General features: G+C 40.4%; 1 protein-coding gene across 1 annotated transcript in view; it reads right to left on the reverse strand.

Moving 5' to 3' along the window:
* eif4g3a (eukaryotic translation initiation factor 4 gamma, 3a) overlaps positions 1-23,821 on the reverse strand; it is a 42,900-nt gene that overhangs the window by 17,377 nt on the left and 1,702 nt on the right. The window contains exons 2-14 of the mRNA XM_044024421.1: positions 16,041-16,113; positions 13,283-13,450; positions 11,636-11,728; positions 10,632-10,664; positions 7,785-7,805; positions 5,735-5,914; positions 4,794-4,905; positions 4,452-4,612; positions 4,040-4,174; positions 2,759-2,848; positions 2,539-2,677; positions 909-1,688; positions 39-127 (exon numbers count right to left, since the gene is read on the reverse strand). Coding sequence (XP_043880356.1) covers positions 39-127; positions 909-1,688; positions 2,539-2,677; positions 2,759-2,848; positions 4,040-4,174; positions 4,452-4,612; positions 4,794-4,905; positions 5,735-5,914; positions 7,785-7,805; positions 10,632-10,664; positions 11,636-11,728; positions 13,283-13,450; positions 16,041-16,113 — 2,074 coding nt within the window. The remainder of the gene's footprint in view (positions 1-38; positions 128-908; positions 1,689-2,538; positions 2,678-2,758; positions 2,849-4,039; positions 4,175-4,451; positions 4,613-4,793; positions 4,906-5,734; positions 5,915-7,784; positions 7,806-10,631; positions 10,665-11,635; positions 11,729-13,282; positions 13,451-16,040; positions 16,114-23,821) is intronic.

Genomic DNA, 23,821 nt, shown 5'->3' on the forward strand with positions numbered 1-23,821 from the left:
GAAGAGAAGGAGCCTCTATTTTAATTTTTTGCTTTTACCTTGTCCTCCTTTTGAGGTCCGTCTGCTGCCCCAATCTCTTCATTTGGTTTCCTCCAGGTCTTTGGTATTGCAGAAGCCATTTGATTTACTGTAGGACAACACAGACACAGAAACATGATATTAGCCACTGCCAGTCAGTAAACAGCAGAACCACGGTGAATTTTAGAAGTAAAATTGGTGTTTAAAAAGCAGTGATGGTAAGACAGACATAATCTAACCCTACAACTGGCAAATCACTTCTTGACTAGTTGACTAATGTATTAAACCTCATTCATTTCTGACCACATAAATGAACATTATTTGCACTTAGTATTTGAGAAAAGCAGAAAAAGAGGGATCAAAATATAAAGGTAAGTTAAGCACTAGTCTCTGTCACAGCATTGCTCTGAGGTTTCAAGGATAAAATGAATGACATCTATTCTATTTTAAAAAAAGTTGTATATCTTACAATATTTGATCAATTCCAATTCTTCACTGATAAACTTTGTCTTAAAATTATTCTTGTTATTACTGAAAGCAAAGGGCGATGAAAAAATTAGGCTAAGAATTGAAACCCAAACAGATGAACAGCGTATGACATCGCTGTCACATTATGTAAATATCATTAGTTAAGGCTGACAACATGTAGCACTACATGTCAGTCAGTAATTACTATATACATGTCACTTTTAGTATTATTATTAATTTTCAGTTTGGTTCCAAGCACAGCCTAGATTCATCTCTGGCAAATACAATTATTAAAATAACAGGTCCATTAATCAATCTCATGTGAGGACTACCAGCAGCTCATTCTAAAGATAAATGTAACTTATTAGTCACAAACAGATTCTGTCTGTCTTACAGCTGCTGAAATGTAACAGATAGTGTACCTGTAGTGGGACTATTCCTGATGAGAGTCTGTTTCTGGGACTCTGTTTTGCTGTCAGTAATGCCACTATGTGCCTCAGTACCCACTCTGGGGACAAGCTCTTTAGTGTCTAAGGGTTTGCTAGGCTCGTCGGCCTCTGTTGTGGCCTGCACTAGAGGCGGAAGTCCAGGGGGGAGCATAACTGGCAAAGCCGGGGCAGGGCTTGAGCTCAGGGTGAATGGCACCACAGCCACAGGTGCCATAGAGGCGAGCACAGCAGCAATGGGAACCTCTGGCCTCACATCAGAAGGCAGAGTTTCAGAGAAAGTGACCTCTCTGTAAGCAGGGACAGAGGCCTGTGGCTGGAGAGCAGCAGAGGACATAACTGAAGACTCATGAGCTGCGGTGTCTAGCTCAGTCCTAGGCTCTGCAAGGCCATTTAAAGCTTTGGCGGCTGACACAGGCGAAGCAGCCAAAGTTCTTGGGGCGTCACAAAGAAGCTTGTCTGTGTTGAGAGTCTGAGGTGTTGCCAAAGAGGGCTTCTGCTCCCCAACTGTAGACAAGTAAGAAGAGGCAGAAGCAGTGGACTCCCTGGCTGAGGAACGTTCACTTGTGTTGGCCACTGTAAGTGGGAGGTTAACATGGGTGGGTAGTGAGGCAGGGAAGGGAAGCTCCTGTTCACTAGCAGAAGTGGGCTCAGTTACAGGTGTGTTTGCCTTCACTCTCTCCACAGGGGCTTCAGGCTGCACAAGGCCAGGTGAGGAAGACTTCTGGATAACAGGCTCCAGTTTGGGTGCATCATCTGGAAGGTGGAAGAAAAGAGACAGACATGTCAATCATTACATGTCATGTCATGTAATCATATAATGTGTTTGATGGCCTTTGAAGACAAATGTATGTAGTGTCCTCCCTCTATGTTTACTCGGTTAGACATTAGTAAATTCATCTGTAACAATTATGGCACAGCTATTTTCTTTATTGGACATATTTTCACCCAAATGTATTTATATTTTATTTATTATTTCTTTCTTGGTTTGTTCCAATACTTTGTCTTTTTTGTATGTTATAGTGCTTGTGTCCACTGCGTGTTCCAAAATGAATGTTAATCACAAAAAACCCAGATAAGTGTATCTCTTTCTTTCTAAAAAAATGACTTTGGGTTTCCCTGTAGCATAGTATAAATATATATACTACATATCTGTAACTGTAATGCATACACTCTGCTAAAAATGCATTTAAAATTTTAAAAGGAGTTTAAGAAGTTAATCTGAAGCCTGAAGTTTACAAACACACATAAACGACTGTCTCTTAAGCTTATTCTGAAAAGTGAGGGTAACATTTTGCAGCTAAATACATGGAGCCCTGCCAACATCACAATTCTGATTTGTAGGTAAAAGCATTCAGTGTGCAGTAAAAGTAAGTGATACATATATGACTGGGGATCAAAGTTTCAGGTGTTGGGTTACTTGGGTAAAAGCACTATGGAGGGGTTCTAAATATAAATTTAAATATTCATTTCTAAAAAAAATTTTTTTTATAAATTATATCAACATAAAAACAATAGTTAAATTGCCTGTGTTAGTGTGTTTGAAAGCCCCCTCTCTTGTTATGATATGAGTTGTGGATGTTTTAAAAATGACAAATGGGCAGACCTGGCCCTGGTTTGCTGTCTGAAGCCCCTGTTGTCACCGACTGCTGTGGCGGTTGAGGAGGTTGGGGGTGTTGGGGCTGCGGTGGTTCCACTGTGTAGCCTCCAAGAAGGGACTGCTGTGGTTGAGGAGGCTGAGGCTGAGGCTGAGGCTGGGACTGAGGTTGGGGCTGAGGCTGAGGCTGGGACTGAGGCTGAGACTGAGGCTGAGGCTGCGATGGCTGCTGCTGCTCTGGGGTCTGGCTGCTGCTCAGCTGCTGCTGCTGCGATTTGAGGTAGAAAATGTGAGGATAATGAGGGTGTGGCCATAAAAACTAGCAACACAGAAAACCAGAAAGACGGGCAAAGAGATGAAGCAGCGCACATACAAATAAATCAATGAACAAGCAAGCCCAAATGCAGGATTAAGCGGAAATAAGGAGTCAAATGGGGTATGGTTGGGACAAATAAGAGAGGGGAACAAGACGGAGTGAAGACCAATGACAGAAGAGTGATAAGAGTAGGGGAATGCCTTAGAACAATGCAGAATAAGGGGGTTTGATACATAAAGAAACAAATCAAAGGGGGTACAAAAAGACAGAGAAAGAGGAAAGACAATGTTAACATCCACAGAAAACACATGGAAGAAAGAAGTCACAACATCCCACTTAATTCAGCAAAGTGTAACAATCGTAGCAAAAGTTAGTACAGTGGTTCAGCTTCACCACAATAACACAGAACGTAGATTATTCCTCTTCTATTAAGCTCTTTACTATTGAGTTAAATCCATTGCTTTTAAGACTGAAAGTGTAACTTAAACAAACATTGGCTTAATACAAGCCAAACAAAATGGATTAATGCCAGATAAACTCTGTATTTAGTTGTATTCCAAAGATTAAAATATTTATATATTTTATATTTTAAGGACTAAAACATAATACAGTGAATTCAATCTACTGTAAACAAAAAACAACAAAAAAACAGTGAGTGAATAGAAACAGTGACAGGAAGGAAGTGGCTGGTAAGATAACAGCATATTTATTACTTCTTTAAGAAAAAAATAAAAGTGTGAATGTTTTTTTTTTTTTGCTCCTGCAGGTCTGAACATACTGTATGTGGTGAGCAGAGCAGAGACTGACACTGCCACCAAGCAACATAAGATGTTCTTAGAGCGAAAGCTGCTTTCACAAACTGAAAGTCTGCAAGGGTCGCTCAGGGCATTTTCCGGGGATTCTCCTGCCAAGTGACCTAGTCTAATATGTGGATAATGTCAGGATGAGCACCAACTCTGGGGAATCCACTTTGAGTGAATGGCTCAGTGTTCTTCCTCCTGTATTCTCAAGCCAAACACCACCTCTTCACCTGAATCCTCCAGAGATTCTCTTGCTGCTGTGACAGCATCAAACCCACACTATCCCCACTGCTTTTGTTGTATATGAACAGCAAACTCTGGAGATTGTTTGAAGTATCCAGACATTAACCAGAGTATATGACTGAAAACAGCCTGAGTGTGAAGGATTCCATACCTGTGGTGGGGTGGGGGTAGAAGAGGGGGGACCGACAGGAGGAGTTGAATTCCTGCTTCCTGAACCCCCTGCCATGATCTCCTCTGTGATATCCCTGCCACCCTGATTGGGGTCCCGGATACGGATCTGGGAGGACAATGACACAAAAAAAGAGACCTCACTAAAGCATCCAGGTCTTTGAACGATGGTACCTCAGCCACATATTTCTGAAAGAAATGTGGGCAGGTAGGCGTATTGATGGGACCTCAGTACAGCAGCTCCACTACTGGTTCACTGCTATACAGACTCTGGCAACCGACCAATGCTGCGTCTTGATCACAAACTAAACGGAACCTAAACCGAATTGAACTGAACTCAACTACATGAGCAGCACTGTCCAATTGCAACCACTACTAACTACTAAGATACTCACTGTTTTCTTCTCGCGCTTGGCTGGTGGAGGTTGCTGTGGTGTAGGCACTATGATGGGGGGTGAAGGGGGGTACACAGTTTGTCCAGGGTAATAAGGTGGACCAGCTGTGGGAACGGGAGCAGGAACAGAGGGTGAGACAGGTGGGGGGTACCTGAGGGGATCTGAATGAATTTCCAAGAAAAGAAAAACAAAACACAAGAGAAGACATTTTAGTAAAAAAAACCAACAACACTGACAGTTCTGGGGGCACACACAAGACTGATAAGCAGTGTGTATTTTATACAACTCTGAGGTTAAAATTCAGATTTTAATTGTGATGTTTGAGATGGATTAATTACTCACGATATGGAGAAGGGTATTCCCCTGGACCTGGACCAGGATAGAAGGTGCCAGATCCCGGGGGCTGAACAGAATACTGCTGAGGAGCTCCCACATAGGGTGCACTGTGGCGATACTGCAAGTAAGGAGGACAGGGGGAGATGCATTAACAAAACGCATCATCAAAGTAAAAACATTTCTGCTATGATGCTATGATCATAAGACCACATTCTAACACAGACATTGATGTACAGTGGGGCTGCACGATTCTGAAGATTTTCTTGCATACATTACATCTCTCAAGAGCTTTTTTACAGTAACTATTGCCTTTTCCAATTTGGGAATTTTTGTTTAACAGATAATATGTTTTTGTTGTGTAGAATCTGTGGAGGAGTGCCTTGTTGCCTCTTTAGAGCATTGTGTAAAACTGTACAATGTGTGCAAACACCACATTTTCCTTTTCTACAAGAACAAAAGCCTGCTGTCACATCTTAACACACAAACCTCCTTCAGGCATTTGTCAAGAGGTTTCAGGTTACGGAGGTTTAACTAAGAGAGCTAGACGTGTTTGTTGAGCTGTTTAATCTGATGTTTCTAACACACAATACAAAAGCATGTAGCTGAAAAGCAACACGGTCTAGACTAAGCACAACAGCTTTCCTCTTCTGGAATTCTGTAAACTTCATGTCGTAAGAATTATATGTGGTGGAAGAGGTGCACTGAAGTTTGCATCCACTCTTCAGTTAACCTACATTTGTGACTAAAGACAATGACTAACCTTTTTTAAAAAAAACAAAAGAGGTGTCAGCCATAATGGAGAGGCTAGTGTGATAAATGTGATCCATAATTTAGTACACAAAAGGATGGTATAAAACTGAAATGGCCCCTGATAATAACAATGTTTGACACCCACAAATTACAGTTCAATTGTAATTTTAAGATGTCGTGTAGTGTGTTTGTTTTACCTGTGGGATGTAGTACTGTGCAGCCTGTGGGGAGGGGAAAGGCATGGGTGGCATGGTCATCATGATTGGTGGATTTGTGGGGTAGACGGCCGCTGTGGGAGTCTGTGAGCCAGGCCGTATGGAAGCCGCGTTTGTCTGCATGGTGGGCCTTGTAGTCTGCATCTGAGCCCTCTGGAAAAACTGAAAGGACATATGGAAAAAAACAAACAAAAAAAAACAAAAAAAAAAACAGAGAAACAACACAAGGCATTTAATACTACCCCAGAGGCAGCAGTCTCATTCTGCAAGCTGCCACGTTTTATCCAAAATACAATCAAGTTCCATTTTTCAGATGTCTTCAATCTCTGGCCTACACATTTCTCAGAGTGAAGGGCCTCTGATTTTTAATCCGTAGCCATAGAAAGAGGCTCAGCACCACACAGTCTCTCATCAGTGCTGCAGATCATCACTTTTCAGCCACTGTGGTCAAGAATTTTCAGACAAAACACACCTAAATTACTTTTTTCAAACTCAATTAATTCCTCCATTTAACCAGCAGTAGTATGATTGAAATGAATGCCATCATCAAAGCTGCGAGCACAAGCCATTTTAGAGACACTTTTGTCCTAAATATTTTCCATGCAATCACCTATTCAACTAAACAAAAGCCTTAAAACCATGACTAAATAATCTGTATTGTGTTCTGTAAATGTCCGATGTAATAAAAATATGGCAAATCGAAATTTTAATCTCAGTACTACATACATACTACTGATTTTGAACAAGATTATTACATCCTATAAAAAGGTGTTAAAGTCACAATTATTAATACAAGTAAAAAAACACCAATCACTTTGCATTGTTGTGTGTTTTTTTGCTCTTTTTTTTGTTCATTCAAGATTTTTATGTTCATTAACAGAGCCTCATTAAGTCTATCATCTCTTAACTTCCGACACCTGGTGCCACTTACTGACAACAAATACACGTTATATTTGCCACTTACACAGACATTGACACTGTTGCTTTGATGTATTTTGCCTGTGGGTGATTTGTCTTTTATGTCTTTTGAATAGTAGTGTTGGACACTTACGGATTTATGAAGAGACACTCTGAGGTGATTGTGTGTTTACATTATACACTGGCCATACCAGACTCCACAGCTATTAAAAAAGCCCCAGGACTGCTGAATGGCTGCAAATACCTTTTTGTGCTCAAGCTGCTCAGCGAACCTTGCAGCTGTACTAAACATGTAACACGTAACATGAGTGTGTTCATCAAGCAGCAATACGGCCTTTTTTTGTGGATCACAGAGCACTGACAATGTAGAAACTACAGCTGCTGTGATGACTGCAGCTAGCGTGAATACTGCAGAGCAAGATCTCAGTCAGCTTAAAGTTTGATGAGCTTCGTGTCTGGACAGAAAATACTAAAAAAAAAAAAGGGGGCTCAGACTGGGGATGCCTTTACATAATCAGTGAGCTCCAGCAAAGGACAGCAGTATAAACAATACTTTAAGACGGTTTAAAAATACCTAAGAGGGAAATCACTTAACAAAATAAATCATGTTCCACGGCTTTACTCTAAATAGCCCTGTGGAAGTCTGAGAAACGACCAGGAAACAGCTCATTACCGTAACACAGTCTCAATACAGTCATGAGTCAACAGAACAGTGTTTGACATCATCAAACAAAAAGTGTTCAGTGACAGAGGTTTAAAGTCTGCTTTGACATTATATATTACATAGTTCCAACAGGTTGCAGACACTTTTCACATGGACATACAAAAGGAAAAGAAACACTTCTGTATCTATTTTATCTCACATGCTGTTCAAACTATGCAAGCTTGTTAAAAATGAACAATGAAATGGAGAAAATACTACAAAAAACGCCCAGTAATAATCCTTTACAGGATAAATAACAGGGCATATACATGTCATGATGATAAAGGAGCTCTCGAGTGAGCGCACGCTGTAGTGAAAATGAGGGGAATGTACAGGGTTAGTAGTCAGGAGGGATGATCCCCATCATGCCATGCAGATCTGAGAGACTTTAACCACATAGGTTAATTTTACCTGAATGGGCCTGAATCCTCCCTTGAGTATTGAAAGCAGGAAAGAGAGAAAAGCCAATGGGAGACTGAAGCCTCAATACAAAAAAACAAGCATTCACCCACACACATGAAAGAAGGAACTTATCCAACCTAATGTTTTAATCTATCTGACATGGTCACTGGTATGTAGGAACTCTTGACTGAATTTTTTTTACAGTGTACAATGTGGAAGACGCTCAGCATCAGGGTAGATTTATCGCTGATGTTATTTTAGTCACATCAGTAAAGTCCTTTAAAATATTACCAGCATTGGCACCATGAGTCAGTTTAGCATCATGTGCACACATTAACATGACACACACACAAACACACAAGCTTCTCTCACATACACAAGTATTTTACTTCAAGTTGCGTGACAACTCTGCAGCCTCAGCCTTCAGCACTTGCCAATTTAACGCCTTGTTTTGCTAAACTGCAGTTACTCAGTCCCAGTGGGTCTTGACTATCACCTGCAGTGCTGACTTCGCAACAGACGTGATGTCTTCGGTACAGACATCTTTCCGTTTTATGACAGTGATAAGTGTCACCTCACTACCCTAGTAGTTGGGTGTAATATTTATGACAAAGAAAATTCAGTAAATATCTTTTGTGGGAAGATGTTTTCACTGTACAGCAGAAAAGTGACCACAAGTGGACACATTGACGACTTAAACTGCAATTAATTTACATGAACATTTACTTGTTTCAGTGGTAATCATACTTTTAACAAGCTTTGACCTTTTACTTCACACTCAAACACACACAGAAGCTGTGTCTGAACACTTAAGTCAGTTACACTGATAAGTAGGGGAATAAAATCAAATAATGAAGATGGTTGTTTGAAGACCGACTTGCATTTTGGCCAAATTAATTTATTTTCTGATCTCTCTCAGTGCCCTTCCACTGTGTATTGAGTGTGTTTCAGCAAGACAATGGCTGTTTTCTCAACTAGTATGAAAAAGGCCACTGTTCATCTACATCTGGTTTCCAACACTTCCGTGGTGGCACAAAAGATCCCAGTGCTGTTTTGTGACAGTCAGAGCATGCACAGTGTGTGTGTGTGTGTGTGTGTGTGTGCGCGTGTGCACAGTAACGCCAATAAACACAACCTATACAGTTTGACACCATACTATTAATAGTGTGTTAAACATTTTCCCACATAGAAGGATCCAGAAGGGGAGTACATTCGACAACAGCTCACACAGGGCATATCTCAGGGACCTGGCGGGCTGTGAGCAACACATGCATCTCAAGAGTGACATATCGTGTCAGCACCTTCACAGGTCTAATATAGAGATATCTTATACTGTATATTATATAATTATATATAATTAAGGCAGAACACAAACATTATAAATACTGCACTATCAGATACGAGCACATTAACATGCTTATCATAATCTAATGACCTTGGCTGACCGAGTGTCAGTTGTCAAACATGATTCATACACAAGGGTCACGAACCGAGGCAAACACTGAGGCCGGTCCACACAGTTGTTCCCTACTCTTTGCTCGACTACAGTGTACCTGACAACCACTGGATACTATTCCTCATAACTCTGTCTTCTTATACTCAGAAAATTAAGAGTTGCATATTGATAAATTTAGATTATAGTTAATTTAGACCGTAAATGTCAGCCTGAACTAATTGCAGTGCCATGACGCATTTACTAGGACAAATGAAACATTGTATCATGACGGTGTTGTCAGTCACTGCCACATTTAGACAGCTTTAACTATGTATGCACAAAAACAGCAACGTCCCCTTTTCCATTTTCAGCAAAATACCCCATATCATCTAATTTTGGATGCAATGTCCTGCTCAGCATTAGCAAAAGTGTAGTCATAAGGAGAGTTTTAAACCTTATTCAGCCTTCATTTAACCTGTAAAAGGTCCCAATGAGATTAAGAGCCTTTGGGAGGAAGACCTGGCCGTGACAGGCAGCAGCACAAATAAAACACTAAGCTTCAGACATAAAAGACAACACAAGACAAACAAAAGTCTGCCTCTAGTTCTATCATTCTTTCTAAAAGCACTTTGTGAATGCTTTGCAGTAATACCATGTTACTTCCAAAGTAATATCCACATAAGAGCTTAGTAATTCAAATTACTATAGGCTACCATCAGTGTAATGTCTTCATATAAAAATGAAATGATTGATTATTGCCATATTATAAATTTGACATTCATCCTCCAATATACCCACACATTTTCTTTTTTTATTAGCAAGTCATTGCTTAGTGATTACAGTAGAAATAGCAATGGCATTTACAAAATATTACTTGCCCGTTACAAACTTTTCACAAAAGTAGTTTCTCATTAGTTGCACTTTTTGAAACTAGGGAAATACCTGCAGAGGAGTGAGTCAGGGTCCTATTTACACCAACATGCGCATACCTAGTTTACTTGAATTGTCATGTGATATGCACGCTTAGATGTGTTACTATGGAGATTGCAGATTACTTCTGATAAAAAGCTGGAAACAGATCATTCTATCTGAAAATGCCTTTTACGAATAAAAATGTAGCCATAAGGATGTAATCAAGTCTAAATCGGGTGAATCAGCCTAATCTTAAATAAAAATGGACCCACAAAGACCAAAATCACTTATTTGGGAGACAGCTCTTTGCACCTATATGTATAGAATCTCAATTGTGTATCAGCACACTAAAATGATTAAAACCTCTTTAACTACATACATTAGACTTCATAGCTTTCAAAGCTGAGACTTAAAAGGAACAGCCCTTTGTGGGCAGGTACCAGCACACTGCTTTGGTGATGATGACGCAAGAGGGGAGAGCATGAAGGGTGAACAGAGGGGTAAGTTACCTGATGATGGGTTGGTCGAGGGCCCGTAGCAAACTGGTAGGGGAGTGAGAAGAGGTCCAGCAAAGAGAGTGGAGAGTGAAGCAGTGATGGCAAAGCGGGGGAGAGCACAAGAGAGACACAGAGATCAGATGAGTGATGGAGGCAAATGCTAGAAAAACCACAGAGCAACAAAGCTTTAAAGACATGTGGCACATGGTGTAGCACGCAGATGTGGAAGTTGGTATTTGCTAATAATTTTCTTTAAGTACCAGATGGATGTAGGCAATGATGATATAATTACATTATTTAGTGGCGCTAAGTCCAAATGTTGTGTTGATTTAGGAGATTCTTCAAAAATGATGATGATAGATAATTATTTAGAGGTATTATGATTAAGCAAGCAATAACAGGAGTGACAAATCACTAAAATGGCAAACAAGATGTTTAAACGTTAAATAACAACACCAGCCACGATTTAACGCCCTGAAGAAGATGAGTAACAAGTAAAAAGTTTTGTTTGCTTTTTTTCTCCTGAAAAGGTTACAAAAAGAACCACCGTCTGAACATTTTGGAGTATTAAAACAGTGCTATTTCAGAGCAGTTACAGCATCTTAAAAGTATAATGCTAAAATAAAGCATTTATTTACAGAACTTTTGTACTTGGCTTGGACCGGAATAAATTAAGGCGGGTGTGGGATGGTTTAATAGCTGCTTTAACTTAACCAAAATATTGCACATTTAAAAATGTGTGGATGGATGTCAACATTTGTCTATACTTGAAGTGGGGCTTAATAAAAATAAAACTTCAGAACGGCTAAAATCCATCATAGACATTGTTATTGGTCCAATAACGTTACCAGCACCAAACTACTATATAACAAACAGGGGCCCATTTGTTACCAGGTTTCAGTACCCATACCTGGGTCATTAAATGAACATTATAGTTATGACAAATAGCCCTGCCATGAGCAGCACGGGATAACCTTGAGTAGCTTTGCATGGCAAAATGACAGGAGGACACTCACCGGGCGACTCTGTGGCTGTGCATTTATTTGCTGCGTCTGCGTAGAATACACTAGAGGGGCGGAGCCAGCATTTTGACCAGGGTTGTAAGGAGACTGTCAAGAAATAGAAAAGAAAGATGGACAGAGTGTTATGCTGTACACTAAATTTCTACACACAACACAAAATTACTTTGCATTTTGCTCGGAGGATATGTATTCAACTGTGGTTTATGCACCACAAAAAGATAATTGGTAGCCTGGAGGACAACAAATCCCCCATCCCTCTTTTCTTTATCTGATGAGCAGAGCTGTGTTAATACAGATATTCTCTCTCCTCTAGTATGGTGGGGATAATTTAAGTTTGCGCTGGCTGACAAAGACTATTTATAGAGGGCCGATGAGAGACTAAAGCTGCTTCAGAGTGAGGCAGTTGGCCCATTAGGCTATAACAGTAAAGAGGAATAGCTAAATTCCTTGCAAGCATAGTCACATATATCCTGCAAAGCTGAGTCATGGACTCAAAGTGCTTGTAAATGAGAGCAGCGGTGTCTCACTCTTAATGATTAATGGGAGTTTCTGGGTAAATTTTGTTTGGGGGTTTTCCCAAATAAAACTTATATCCAGAGAATGTAATGCAGTCATAATCAAAGGTGACTCGCCTGTGAATCATGCCATAATTGCCAACAAGTATTTATTTCTGTTCCGTTAGGCAGCTGGTCAACTGACTTTTGTCAATGTCCTTTGCATTTGGATGCCATTATGGTTACAGGCAGAAATGGGAGTAACCCCAATCTCTACTATCTCAAAACCTAATTATTTATCTTGTCTAATACAATTAATTTATCTTGTTTGATCCCAACCAATCAAAGCTTCTACCCTTAAGTCTGATAATATTTTATCCTCTATATTGACTGTAGGTGTGAATGTGAGAGTGAACAGTAGTTAATCTCTGTATGTTGGCCCTGTGATGGTCTCACAACCTGTCCAGGGAGTAACCCACCTTTTGCCCTGTGTCAACTGGGATTAGCTCCAGTGGCCCCACAACCCCCATGTGGAGGATAAAGTGGTAGACAAAGGATGAATGAATGAGTAAATTAATTATTTGCGTAACCTAACCTTTTTCTAAACATTTTGTGATCCATTAAAAGACCATAACTTCCTTGCTACTACACCTTTTAGTTTGACACTGACACCATGTTGTTTTCAACAGTGACACAACCCTGTGCAGCTGCACAAAGCTGCCAGCAAACCAGAGCGCATTCACTGATGAAATATTTGTACTTGTAAACAGAACTGGACACCATCTTGTGATTGTATCGTACTGGCCAAGATGCCCATCAGCACATTTAAACTGCGACATTATTAAACAAGTGTTCAGCAGTGCACAGGGACCCATTTTATATCACGTAATATCACATTTTAATATCATATATTCATCTAACTTAATTTCATTAACATATACATTTGTGGAGAAGAACTCAAAATATATTGGCTTGAAAGTGTTACAAATATTTATAGAAAATAATAAAGCCTTCAAAAACTCTGATGTTTAAACAACTTAAAACATGCAAAAGAACATGTAAGAACAGAGAGCACAGAGAAAGCACAGACACAAACTGAGAGGTCAAACATAAATATGCAGACGGAATGACACAGTGACAAACTCACCCCTCCGCCTGTCTCCCAGCCCTTTGGGTAGCGATATGGGGAAGCTGTGGCTACGGATACCTGAGAGAGCGCCGGGGAGTGGGCATGACCGGGCGGGGTACCCGCCAAATTAGGGTGTCCCTTTGTGATGTCATGAGCAGTGTAAGGTGGGCCAGCATGCCTGGGTACCTGTATCACAAAATCAATGTTAGAGAGGTACAACATTAGATAGGATGTCAGACAGAGAAGAACAGCAGTGGCAGAATTCCACAGGCCATTAGTCCTTTCCTCCTGCTGAGGAATGTAAACTGAGCATCAGGATTAGACCCTGCAAGTGCTGCAGTTGGCTATAGACTGGCCTTGTCTGCAGCCTGCTGTGCCAAATTATATTGTGCAATGATGTCTGAGCCTCATATAGAAAAATGGGTCAAATCGATTACATTACATTACCACTCATTTCCTTATTCCTGATTGTCATCATGCACCTGGTACAAACAGGTCATGTTAGTAAGCGCTGTTGATAGAGGCAAATTGAGGATTCAGTGAAGGCACCAGCCAAGTGAGATGAGCCGTCACTCAGCTCTGAGGATATATCCACACCAACTACACACTACAATTTAACCACTGCTTCTTCAGTGCACAATTTATGTGCTAGTGTAATTTGGAAGCAGATTGTGGAGGAAAAAAAAACTATAAACAGTACTAACAAAAACCCCACTACATGCTTGGACCAACAGTAAGACAAAAAGTAAGTCAGAGACTATTTGCATTAACAACTGGTGGTACAGTCCTGACTGACAAAGCTCAATCAAGAAGTGAATCTAAGTAAGTATAATATAATTTCCAGTCCAGACTAAAAAGACAACCCAGATTTCAATCAAGGGCCAGCAGAGTTTCCAAAGGCTCCAAATATCTTTAGAGGTTTAAAAACATCTACATTATATAGTGTTAATGACAGGTGTGGGTTGGTGTGGGCATAGCCTTATCTTGTGAGAGTGTAGCAGAATAGACTACTGCAGCTGTGGGCTGATACCACTGCAGGTGCTGCTGCAGAGCTGGCACACCAAAGAATGAGGATGAATACTGCAGGAAGAAAATAGGATGCACTGGGACAACCTCGATAAGCTCTCCAGAGCCCCCACGCCCTTCAGAAAATGGCCATTAGCACTTTACAGGCTCACTAAGACGGTCTGAAAACTAACAGTTTCAGACAGTATTCTATACAGTCTCTATAGTAAACTAGCCGATCTGCAGTTCTCCATCGTCGTGTGGCCCACTTTCCTCAGATGACCTGGGATAAAGCAACTAATCTAGCTGCTGTTGCCAGGGGAGGAGCCTACTCTGCTACAGGCAAGTGATTCTGAGGACATACAGGGTGATGGGATGGGGGAGGGGAGGCAAGCAGCTGTATAGAGGCTGCACATGAAGGCAAGGGAGGGGAAAAAAATGTAATGTGTAACCCAAGCATCCACTTCACAAAAAGACCATTTCATGCAATGGACATGATTTATTTCCTCCACGGTCATCATTACTAGAGCATCAACACCTAAAATGAACTTTTAAAACAACAAAATCACAAGAGTCCACAGAATAATGGCCCATCTTCAAGTATACACTGACCCTATTGTACAATGTTTGCACTGAACACTGACCTAATGTTAACTCCCACAGAAATATTGCCACTGATTAGTGTTGACACTACCAATGTGTTCACATTCTATTGGCTTCTCTCACATATAATGCAACTGAAGCGTAATCCATATCTTTTTTCGATAGCAGACATTCATTTAGCGAACAAGTAACAATGAACATAGCATGTGCTTTAATGGTGGGTTCACATTAAAATCGGTGTCTTACATAGTCTACCAAGCCCTTAAACAAATACTGCCCTGCAGTTCAATACAGTGGCTTCCTCTGATATGGCTTATCAGAGGAAGTGCCCAGGAGTGCAGCAGAGCAATCATCAGTGAAAATGAAACTGTAAATATCGCACAGTTCAGCCAACAATGTAAATTTGAATAGTTCTTTTCTGTGTCTTGTTTTTTTTCTGTAACTTATTTGGTTTTTGTCTTCATGCTCTAATATGGATGCCTGTAGCAGGTTAGTATAACCCACGAATAACAGAAATATTATTGTAACAAAAGTCTGATAAGGGAAATGTTAATTAGTTCCTAAAGGAGTCTGAATGGCAGAATGCAGCAGTGACCAGTTTCCACAACAAAGCCTCAGATCACATCACATCACATCACATCACATCGCACGTTACGATGACTATAAAAGCTACTCAACCAGTTGTTTGTTAACACTTTTGAACTTAAGAGTTGTTCTGCTGTTCAAATATGAAAACTCTGACATAATGTTGAAAATATAAAATAATAAAGGGAAGGGTGAGAAGTTTTATAGGCACCATTATCCTGCATGGTACATTTACAACTTGTCATTTCATTAGGTGCACATGCTAAAACAACATTTAGTAGTTTTTTTTATCTTGTTTTATGTTTGACTTGGTTCTAGTCAATTCAAATGTGCCTGTATTATTTTCAATAGTCACTAAGGTGATGCAAATTTACAATGTAATGTAAATATGTTTACACATAACAATAATACATATGACAAAGAAAAAACAGTTGGCCAAGTGTCCCTCTGTCTACTTATTTCGATTACAGCTTTATTCAATGTTTATGTTTAGTCCATTTATCCATACAGTGCAGTATCTATGCAGGTGCATATGAACAGTATTGTGGCGTGTTTGTGAATGGGAATGAGTGCAGTGACTCACGCTGTAGACTGCAGTGACTCCAGTCTGTGTTGAGAAGATTCGGTCGTCCAGTGATGGCTGAACCCGTGTGATTCTGGAAAAGGTGCATTAAGGAAACCACAGAAGACAGACTAGAAACCTAAAACAAGTTTACTTCTTAATGAATGAGGACAGGGTTCAGATTCACACTTTGCACATTCACAAAACAGGACATTGTTTAATCTAAGTATTGCTGACTGGACCATGTGGGCAAAACTTGGCCAAGCAAATCTGAAAGTTTCCAGTTTGGCAAATGCTGATGCAACTCTGATGAAAATACTTGATTTCTATATAACACATGAGCCGATTCAGATCCAAAAGGCTTTCCTCAAAGGCCGATAGCACAGCTAGTTGGATTTCAAAGATCCCCCAACCACCCCTCCCAAAATGCCCCATCTTTGAGAGTACACTATGTACCTTCACTGTTTTCAAGAGTTAAGGGGAAAACCTGAAACGGATTTCTGGACTATCAGGAAAGGGACAAAGACCTGAGATTATACAACTGCTTACACCTAAAATGGGTATAACAAAGAAATGTTTTAATAATAATTAACATTTTTTTGTTATGCTAAAGAGTATAATAGTAATAAATCACATAAAGATGTTCTGCCGTGACACTGACTAAACCTATAGCACTAGGCTTACAACAGGAGATAACTTTGTAGTTATTGTAGGCCATTCAAACATAATAATAAGATTCACTTGGCAGACATAAATCAGATGTTAGAGGAAACCAAATAATGAATGTGACATAGACGAGGGAAGCCCTGTGGTGGGTAACCTGCTCGAGCAGTTGTCTGTGACAGACGGACTCACACACAGTGAGACACATGGTTTAAGGGAAACTGAATGTCTGGCTTTCTTCCTTTCTTCCAAATCAGGACTCCCTTTCCCTCCCAAGTCCTCATCTTTTACCCTGCTCTTGCCAGCAGGGACCGTCATCTCTCTTGGCCCCCTGCCAGAATCTCTACTTGAAACCGAAAACACAAGAAGGAGAGAGGGGGGAGGAGAAAAAAAAAAAAGGATCTTTTTTTTTAATAAAAAAAAAGGGACTGCAATTCAAATAGCAGATACACAGCAGGAAGCATTATCTGTTTCAACACCAAAGAATTTGGAAAAACACACCTATCCCCACACAAAGTATATGTGCTATACATACAGAAATAAAGAGGAATTAGAGTCTTACATGGAAGTTTAAACTAAATAGTCACTGGTCACTTTATTACGTACGCCTGTTCAATTGCAAATATCTTCTCCGCCAATCACACGGCAGCAATGCATTGCGTCCACACATGTAGTCAAGACAAACTGCAAGCTGAAGTTCAAAAACAGCATCAGAATGGGGAAAAAAGGTGATTTAAGTGACTTTGAACATGGTATGGTAGTTTGTGCCAGCCAAACTATTCTGACTATTTCAGAAACAGCTGATCTAGGGTTTACAAAGGTCTGAAAAAGGGACAAATATTCAGTAAGCACCAGTTCTCCAGTGCAAAATGCCTTGTTGATGCCAGAGGTCAGAAGAAAATGGTCAGACTGGATCCAAATGATAACAGTAACATATAAGCAGCCACAGTGGTATGCAGAAGACTCTCTGAATTCACAACACTGAATTGAACTTTTAAGTAGATGGGCTACAACAGCAGAAGACCACATCTGGTTCCACTCCTGTGACTGTGTTAGAAGTGAGTATACATCTTGCCTGGAAAGTGAATAACAGAGAACAAGACGGGAGAGGGTGCTATGAACATAATCTGTCTGGTCTGCATGACCACGAGTTGGCAGGGGCAACTCTGTCGAGGACTGTAAACAGAGTGTGTGGAATAAGCCACTGACAGGTGCAACCAGGATTTCCCCTACTGGAGCAACAGCGACAATCCATTTAAAGGACAGGGGTTGTCGGCAACAGTGGAAAGGAAAGAAAAAGGGAAACGCAACAATGACCAGGTATGATGAGAGAAAAAGAGATTCTGGATGATCTTCATTGGACCTTGCAACTTCAGCCAGTTCATAAAAACAACTCAAAATGCCAGTAAGCAGATTTATTTAACCTCAGAACACAACATACATACTGACATTTAAATGAACATACCAAGAAAATTGAACACCTGTTTAGCCTCTGCAAAATCAAAAGTGGCTTACCGCACAAATCAGACATTAGTCATTAGTTTGAACGCCAATCATTTTCTCCTTGAGGATAGAGGGGAGGCACAATGTCAACTGAAAGACTTATAAGAGGGCTCATGCTTCAGAGAGTGTGTGTCAGTGTGGCTTAAAATGTGTCTGCACCATCCAACCAGACTAAATTATACCTGGGATGTTTTAGGAGAGAAAAGCTTATCCCGCTTTATCATTAGCTTACTGTAAAGCTACTAAAATACTGAGTGTGTGAGAGAAGGAGAAAAACAAAAATGGGGAACAGTGGCCATAAAAGTACCAGGTAAAGATCAGGAGGCACCACTCAAGTAATTGTAATCTGCGAATGCAGAATAAATGAATGATTTACATCTGTGGAGGTCGAGCGATATGGGCCTTGTCTGAAGTCAATCTTTAGAAATCAGCCAATGGATAATTATTGACATCTATTTCTATTGACCCATACATTTAGGCAATTCTTTTTTCCTCCATCTTATAAAATTTAACTGTTTAAAAATAACAATTACAAAAAACACAGTACTCAGCTATTGTTTTCTGATGAATGGTCTCTTCAATATAATGAAGTGCAATTATATATAGTATTTTCAATAAATATAATGTATAAACAAATAATAACTACATCAAACCGGTCTTCAAACTAAAAAGATGCATTATATATGATAATTGGCTGAGTAATTAATAATAATCTGCCAAAGCCAATTACTTAAAAAAAGGCAAATATCAGCCCATGAAATTGGCTCAACTGAGTCTACCTCTACTAAAAACTCTATCTGTATAACCCAAATCAGATAGTTAGGGTTATTGCTGCAGTACAAAAACCTTAACCATGACATGGCAAGTTCCTTCATGTTTCATTTGAGAGGGGCAGTTTTCCAAGAAATCTCAGAGCAAACGGTTCAGAGTTTAAGCACAGGAAGTGAGTGGAGAGAGCCCAGATGGTGCAGAAACAAAAACTCCTTCCCACTGGCCTTACTCACTCAGTCACTCACTTACTTACTCTCCTGTTCCTGTCCTAGACGATTTAGCTCTTGCAAACCAAATCTTTGCAAAACTGGTTGTGGAAGCCTGTGCACTTCTCTATCCTCTATGAATATCTTTTGTTTTAGACCTTGTGTTGCCCAGTGACATTCCCACGCTGCACACAGGAAGTGATTTGTTTTGTGTCAGATGGAGGCAACAGCAACATTGTGCTAGTTAAGTGAGAAAACAACATGTTGGTGTGTGACTGAAAACACTGAAAAGTGCCCATGAACAACTTGAGGAGTAAACAGAATTGCTCAATGAACTCAGTTGTTTAGCAGTTTGACGGGATAAGTTCTTCTTGCCCCATCCGACCCCTGTACTACCGCTGTACACATAAAAACTCTCCCTCAGACCTGACTGGTCAAGTGACAGACGGAGAAAAAAACAGGAGAGGGTGCTATGAACATGATCTCTCTGGTCTGCATGACAAGTTGGCAGGGGCAACTATGTTGAGAGTGTGTGGAACAAGCCACTGGCAGGTGAAACCAGGATTTAACCTGATGGAGCAACAGCGACAAATGCATGTGAAGAAGTCGTCAACAGTAGCAAAGAATGGAACGTGGAGCAGCAAAACACTGTTCAACAGGGGACCCTTTTCACTGCTTCACCACACATGCTAGGCGCTTAGCTGAAGAAGTTACTGTGGTAGTAACTGCAGCAATAAGCAATTTACTCCACTGACTTAGCAGAAAACACACATTAGAGTACCAATAATGTATGCACTTACACACACATACACTCAATTGCACCACTCCCCCTCTCTTGCTCGCTCAATATGAGTAGACACAGACACTCAACTGTTATCCCTCCCTGGAGCACTCATTCATGCTCATGCATTAAAAAAAAAACAAAAAAAAAACACAGCTGTATACCATGAAACCGCTGACATTTTGGAAAATCAGTGTGAACATTGGTTTATGATCTACATGTGTAGAGTCCGCTGGTTAAGATGTACTAAAGGTCAAAACTGTTGTTTTTTTTGAGAGAGGGACTTAGAACATAATGTCAACTCATGTGCTCCATTAGTAGCCATAATACGAGGCAATTATATTATTAGCAAACACACTGGACAAAGAAATGTAGAATTTACTGTGCTGCGGTGAAAGCAAAAACAACCAGCATGCATAAACTGTCACTAGGTCACTGGGTTATGATTAAAGCAGCTGTACTGAACTTGGCCAGCAGTGCCATAAGCATGAAAAAAGAAATGTGACCAAGCTAACACACAAAAAAACCCAACAGAGCCAAGACATGTACTCAATTACAATTTTAACAGGAAATATCAATTTTTTAGATGTCTGTTTAGTGTGAAGATGCCCACAGTATTTACTCTGCAGAAGACTGCAATGTGATGCCAGAGGTGAGTGTGGCTGTAGGATTGTAGGATAACTTTGGAAACCAAGACAGGGAAACAAGTGAAGGTGGAAGTTGAAAAAGAAAAAAAGAGTTGCGGCAGGCTCTTAGAGGTAGTGAGGAGTTACCAGCTGACTGGGCAAGTGCAGCAAATGTGGTAAGGGATACAGCCAAGAAGGTGTTTGGTTTATCCTCTGGACATAGGGAAAAAATATATGGAATCTTGGTCGAAGGTATCCCAAACAAGAAGGTGGCAAGGAAAAAGTGGTATAGCCCGGGAGATGAGAGTCTATGTGTGCAGCAAATAGAGTGGAGTTGTGGCAAAGGCTTATAGGGAGGTAAATGAGAGGCTGGACTGGAGATAAGTGGAATGAAGGTTAGTAGGAGCAAGACAGCACACCTGTGTTTGAATGTATGGTGAAGATGCAAGAAGTAGAGAAAGAGAAAGTGGGTGAGTTTAAATACCTGGGGTCAACCCTCCAAAGCAATGGACAGTTCACAAGAGAGCTGAAGAAGAGATTGCAGACAGGGTGAAGTGGGTGGAGTCAAGTGTGAAGGGTGATGTGTGACAGATGGGTAGCAGCAAAAGTAAAAGGGAAGGTCTACAAGATGGTAGTCAGACCTGCTATGATGTATGGTTTGGAAAAAGTGGCACTGTCTAAAAGGCAGGAGATGAAGATGCTGAGATTTTTGTTTGTTGAGACCAGGATTCAAAATGAGCATATTCAAGAGAACGGTGAGGTTGAACAGCTTGGAAATAAAGTAAGAAAGTCAAGGTAGAGATGGTTTGGTCATGTGCAGAGGAGGAACAGTGATTATACTGAACAAAGGATGTTGAAGATGGAGCTGCCAGGCAGGAGGAAAAGAGGAAGACCACAGAGAAGTATCATGGATTTTGTGATGGAAGACATGAGGTCAGCGAGGTCAGGTGGAAAATAAGACACAATGGATAGGACAAGATCGAGGCAGATGATTCACTGTTGCGACCCCTAGAGGGAGAAGCTAAAAGATTAACCGAAAAGGTTCCGAAAAGTATTAATCAAGATAACTGTGTTGCGATAATTGTTTTAACTGACTTACTGCCCAGCCCTTTAAATGCAGATATTTCAAGACCAAAAACAAATGAATGCATCCAAGATGAAGTCATGTGTGAATATCACTTCATATAAAAACACTGGCAGAGGGAGACAGTGTAAAGGATGTCTTTTTCATCAGGCCACTCCCACTCTGGAAAGAACGGTCCTGCATGCTGTCTCCAAACAACTCAGCAGTTTGGAGCTCACATCCCACTATGCTTGTACTCAAGAGAGCATCTTTTCATACAGGTTACACATACACCTGTCCTGAAATGTAGAATTTCAGAGCTTTGTTACTTACTAGTTGAGTACATACATGATGTCGCTAATGGACCTTTTAACAAGCTCTCGCTGACACTGCATTCCTGGCTTGTAGGTTAAATTGACATGATCTGCTTTTAACAGAAAATGTGTCATTCTTTGGTCGTAACAAAACACAAACGAGGTCAAAGAAGAAAAAACATGCAAAAGTTGTGGGTCAGAAAAAGTATCCTATTTAAGTTAGATGAAAGTGCTCCTGTAGGTCTGGAGCAGGAAGAAATGGGACAAACCCTCAGTTTTGTCAGCTGGGACAGCAGTTGGATGAGGGGAGTCTTGGGGGATGGAAGGAGAAAAAAAAGGGAGGGCTAAAGCAAGCTGGGTGTCCTGGGCCTTTGTTGGCAGATGGTGGGAAGCGCCACCTTGGCCTCTCGCTCTGAATGTTAAGCAGCACTGCCATTGTCTGTCAAGTGCAGCAACAGACGCATGCGCTGGGTGTTTCTCTGGCAACCAGGAACAGAAACAAACTGCACCCCTTCATGCTCTGCACACATGCATGTCTATCCATCCTGTCTCCAAGCCCCCTGTGAATCTTACGACTACATAAACACAAACACACCAACAACCTCAAAATGGGAATTCCCATACACCTGAGGCCTAAGCCAGATGGAGAGTCACAAGCTCTCACATTCTTGACCTCTGACTTTCAGGGAGATTGAAGTCAGACGGTGAATTTTCTATGCGGGCATTAAAATGCAATGTTGTGTGACATCTCAATGTTGCCAAGGTCACCAACACTAAATCAAAGGACCATACGGGTGATGTGAGGACATCCCAGACTAAAGAACACCAGTTTTCAATACAGATTTACTTAATAGGTGTTTATACAGTTTATTCTTAACCTCAAGGATTATGTAATGTGAGAATAAATCGCAATTTATTATACTTAAGGACAAACCATTTTTGATGTAATCCACTAAAAAGGCTCAGTTAAATAAAAACACCAAAATGACTGCACAACTCAAACAGCTCCTTTTCAACAAATTGTGAAAAATAAAAAATACTAATATATAACATTTGATGTAGGGTCACTGTGCTGGACTGAATTAATGGTACATTTTAAATGCGTACAACTGCCATGGCAAAGTTGCTATCTGATGACTGTGTAAATAATTTGTTGTGAATAAATAATTTTCACCCTCATCAATGGGAGTTATAAATAAGCATATTCAATGTCTAGACTTTTACCAAACTGATCCTTTCAGCTCAATTAACCCCTAAGGACAGGGCAACCAGAACAAGTACGGCGGGAACAACTCAAGTGTCGTAATGAAGTTGTATTTCACACACTGAGTAGTTAGGTTGTAAACTGACAAATCGTATGGGTTCTGATGATGATTAGTTAAAAAATGGGATAAACGTTAAACAAACTCTTTAGAGTCTAACAGATAGTTCTATGATGTCATCAAAGGTGTGCCTTGATGTCTGACTGATGACAACTGCAGTTTCCGGCCAGAGAGTTCTACATTCAGCTTTGACAATTATTCACTAGAATAGTTAAACAAATTTAAAAAACCAAATGAAATAATTACAACCTAGAGGTGTGATGTCCAATACTTTACTTTTGTTTAATATTATCCTATATATTTTGCATCTGTGTGTCTATAACAAGACATTCCTCCAGTAAATAGAGAGGGTGCAATTATGCACTCAACTGACAGGCAAGGGAACTTTGAAAGTAGGTTAAGCAAATTCAACAGTAATTTCAAAAGCCTCAGTCAAATAATGACCACCATATTGTTTGATTTATTCATCCCACTCACAGAAAACCCTAATCACAACACACGGTAAACAACAGGGAGGATTCATGCTTCCATCTGCCATCACCAGATACTTACT

This window comes from Solea senegalensis, linkage group LG4 (assembly GCF_019176455.1).
Source record: "Solea senegalensis isolate Sse05_10M linkage group LG4, IFAPA_SoseM_1, whole genome shotgun sequence".
In the NCBI taxonomy this organism is placed as follows: domain Eukaryota; kingdom Metazoa; phylum Chordata; class Actinopteri; order Pleuronectiformes; family Soleidae; genus Solea; species Solea senegalensis.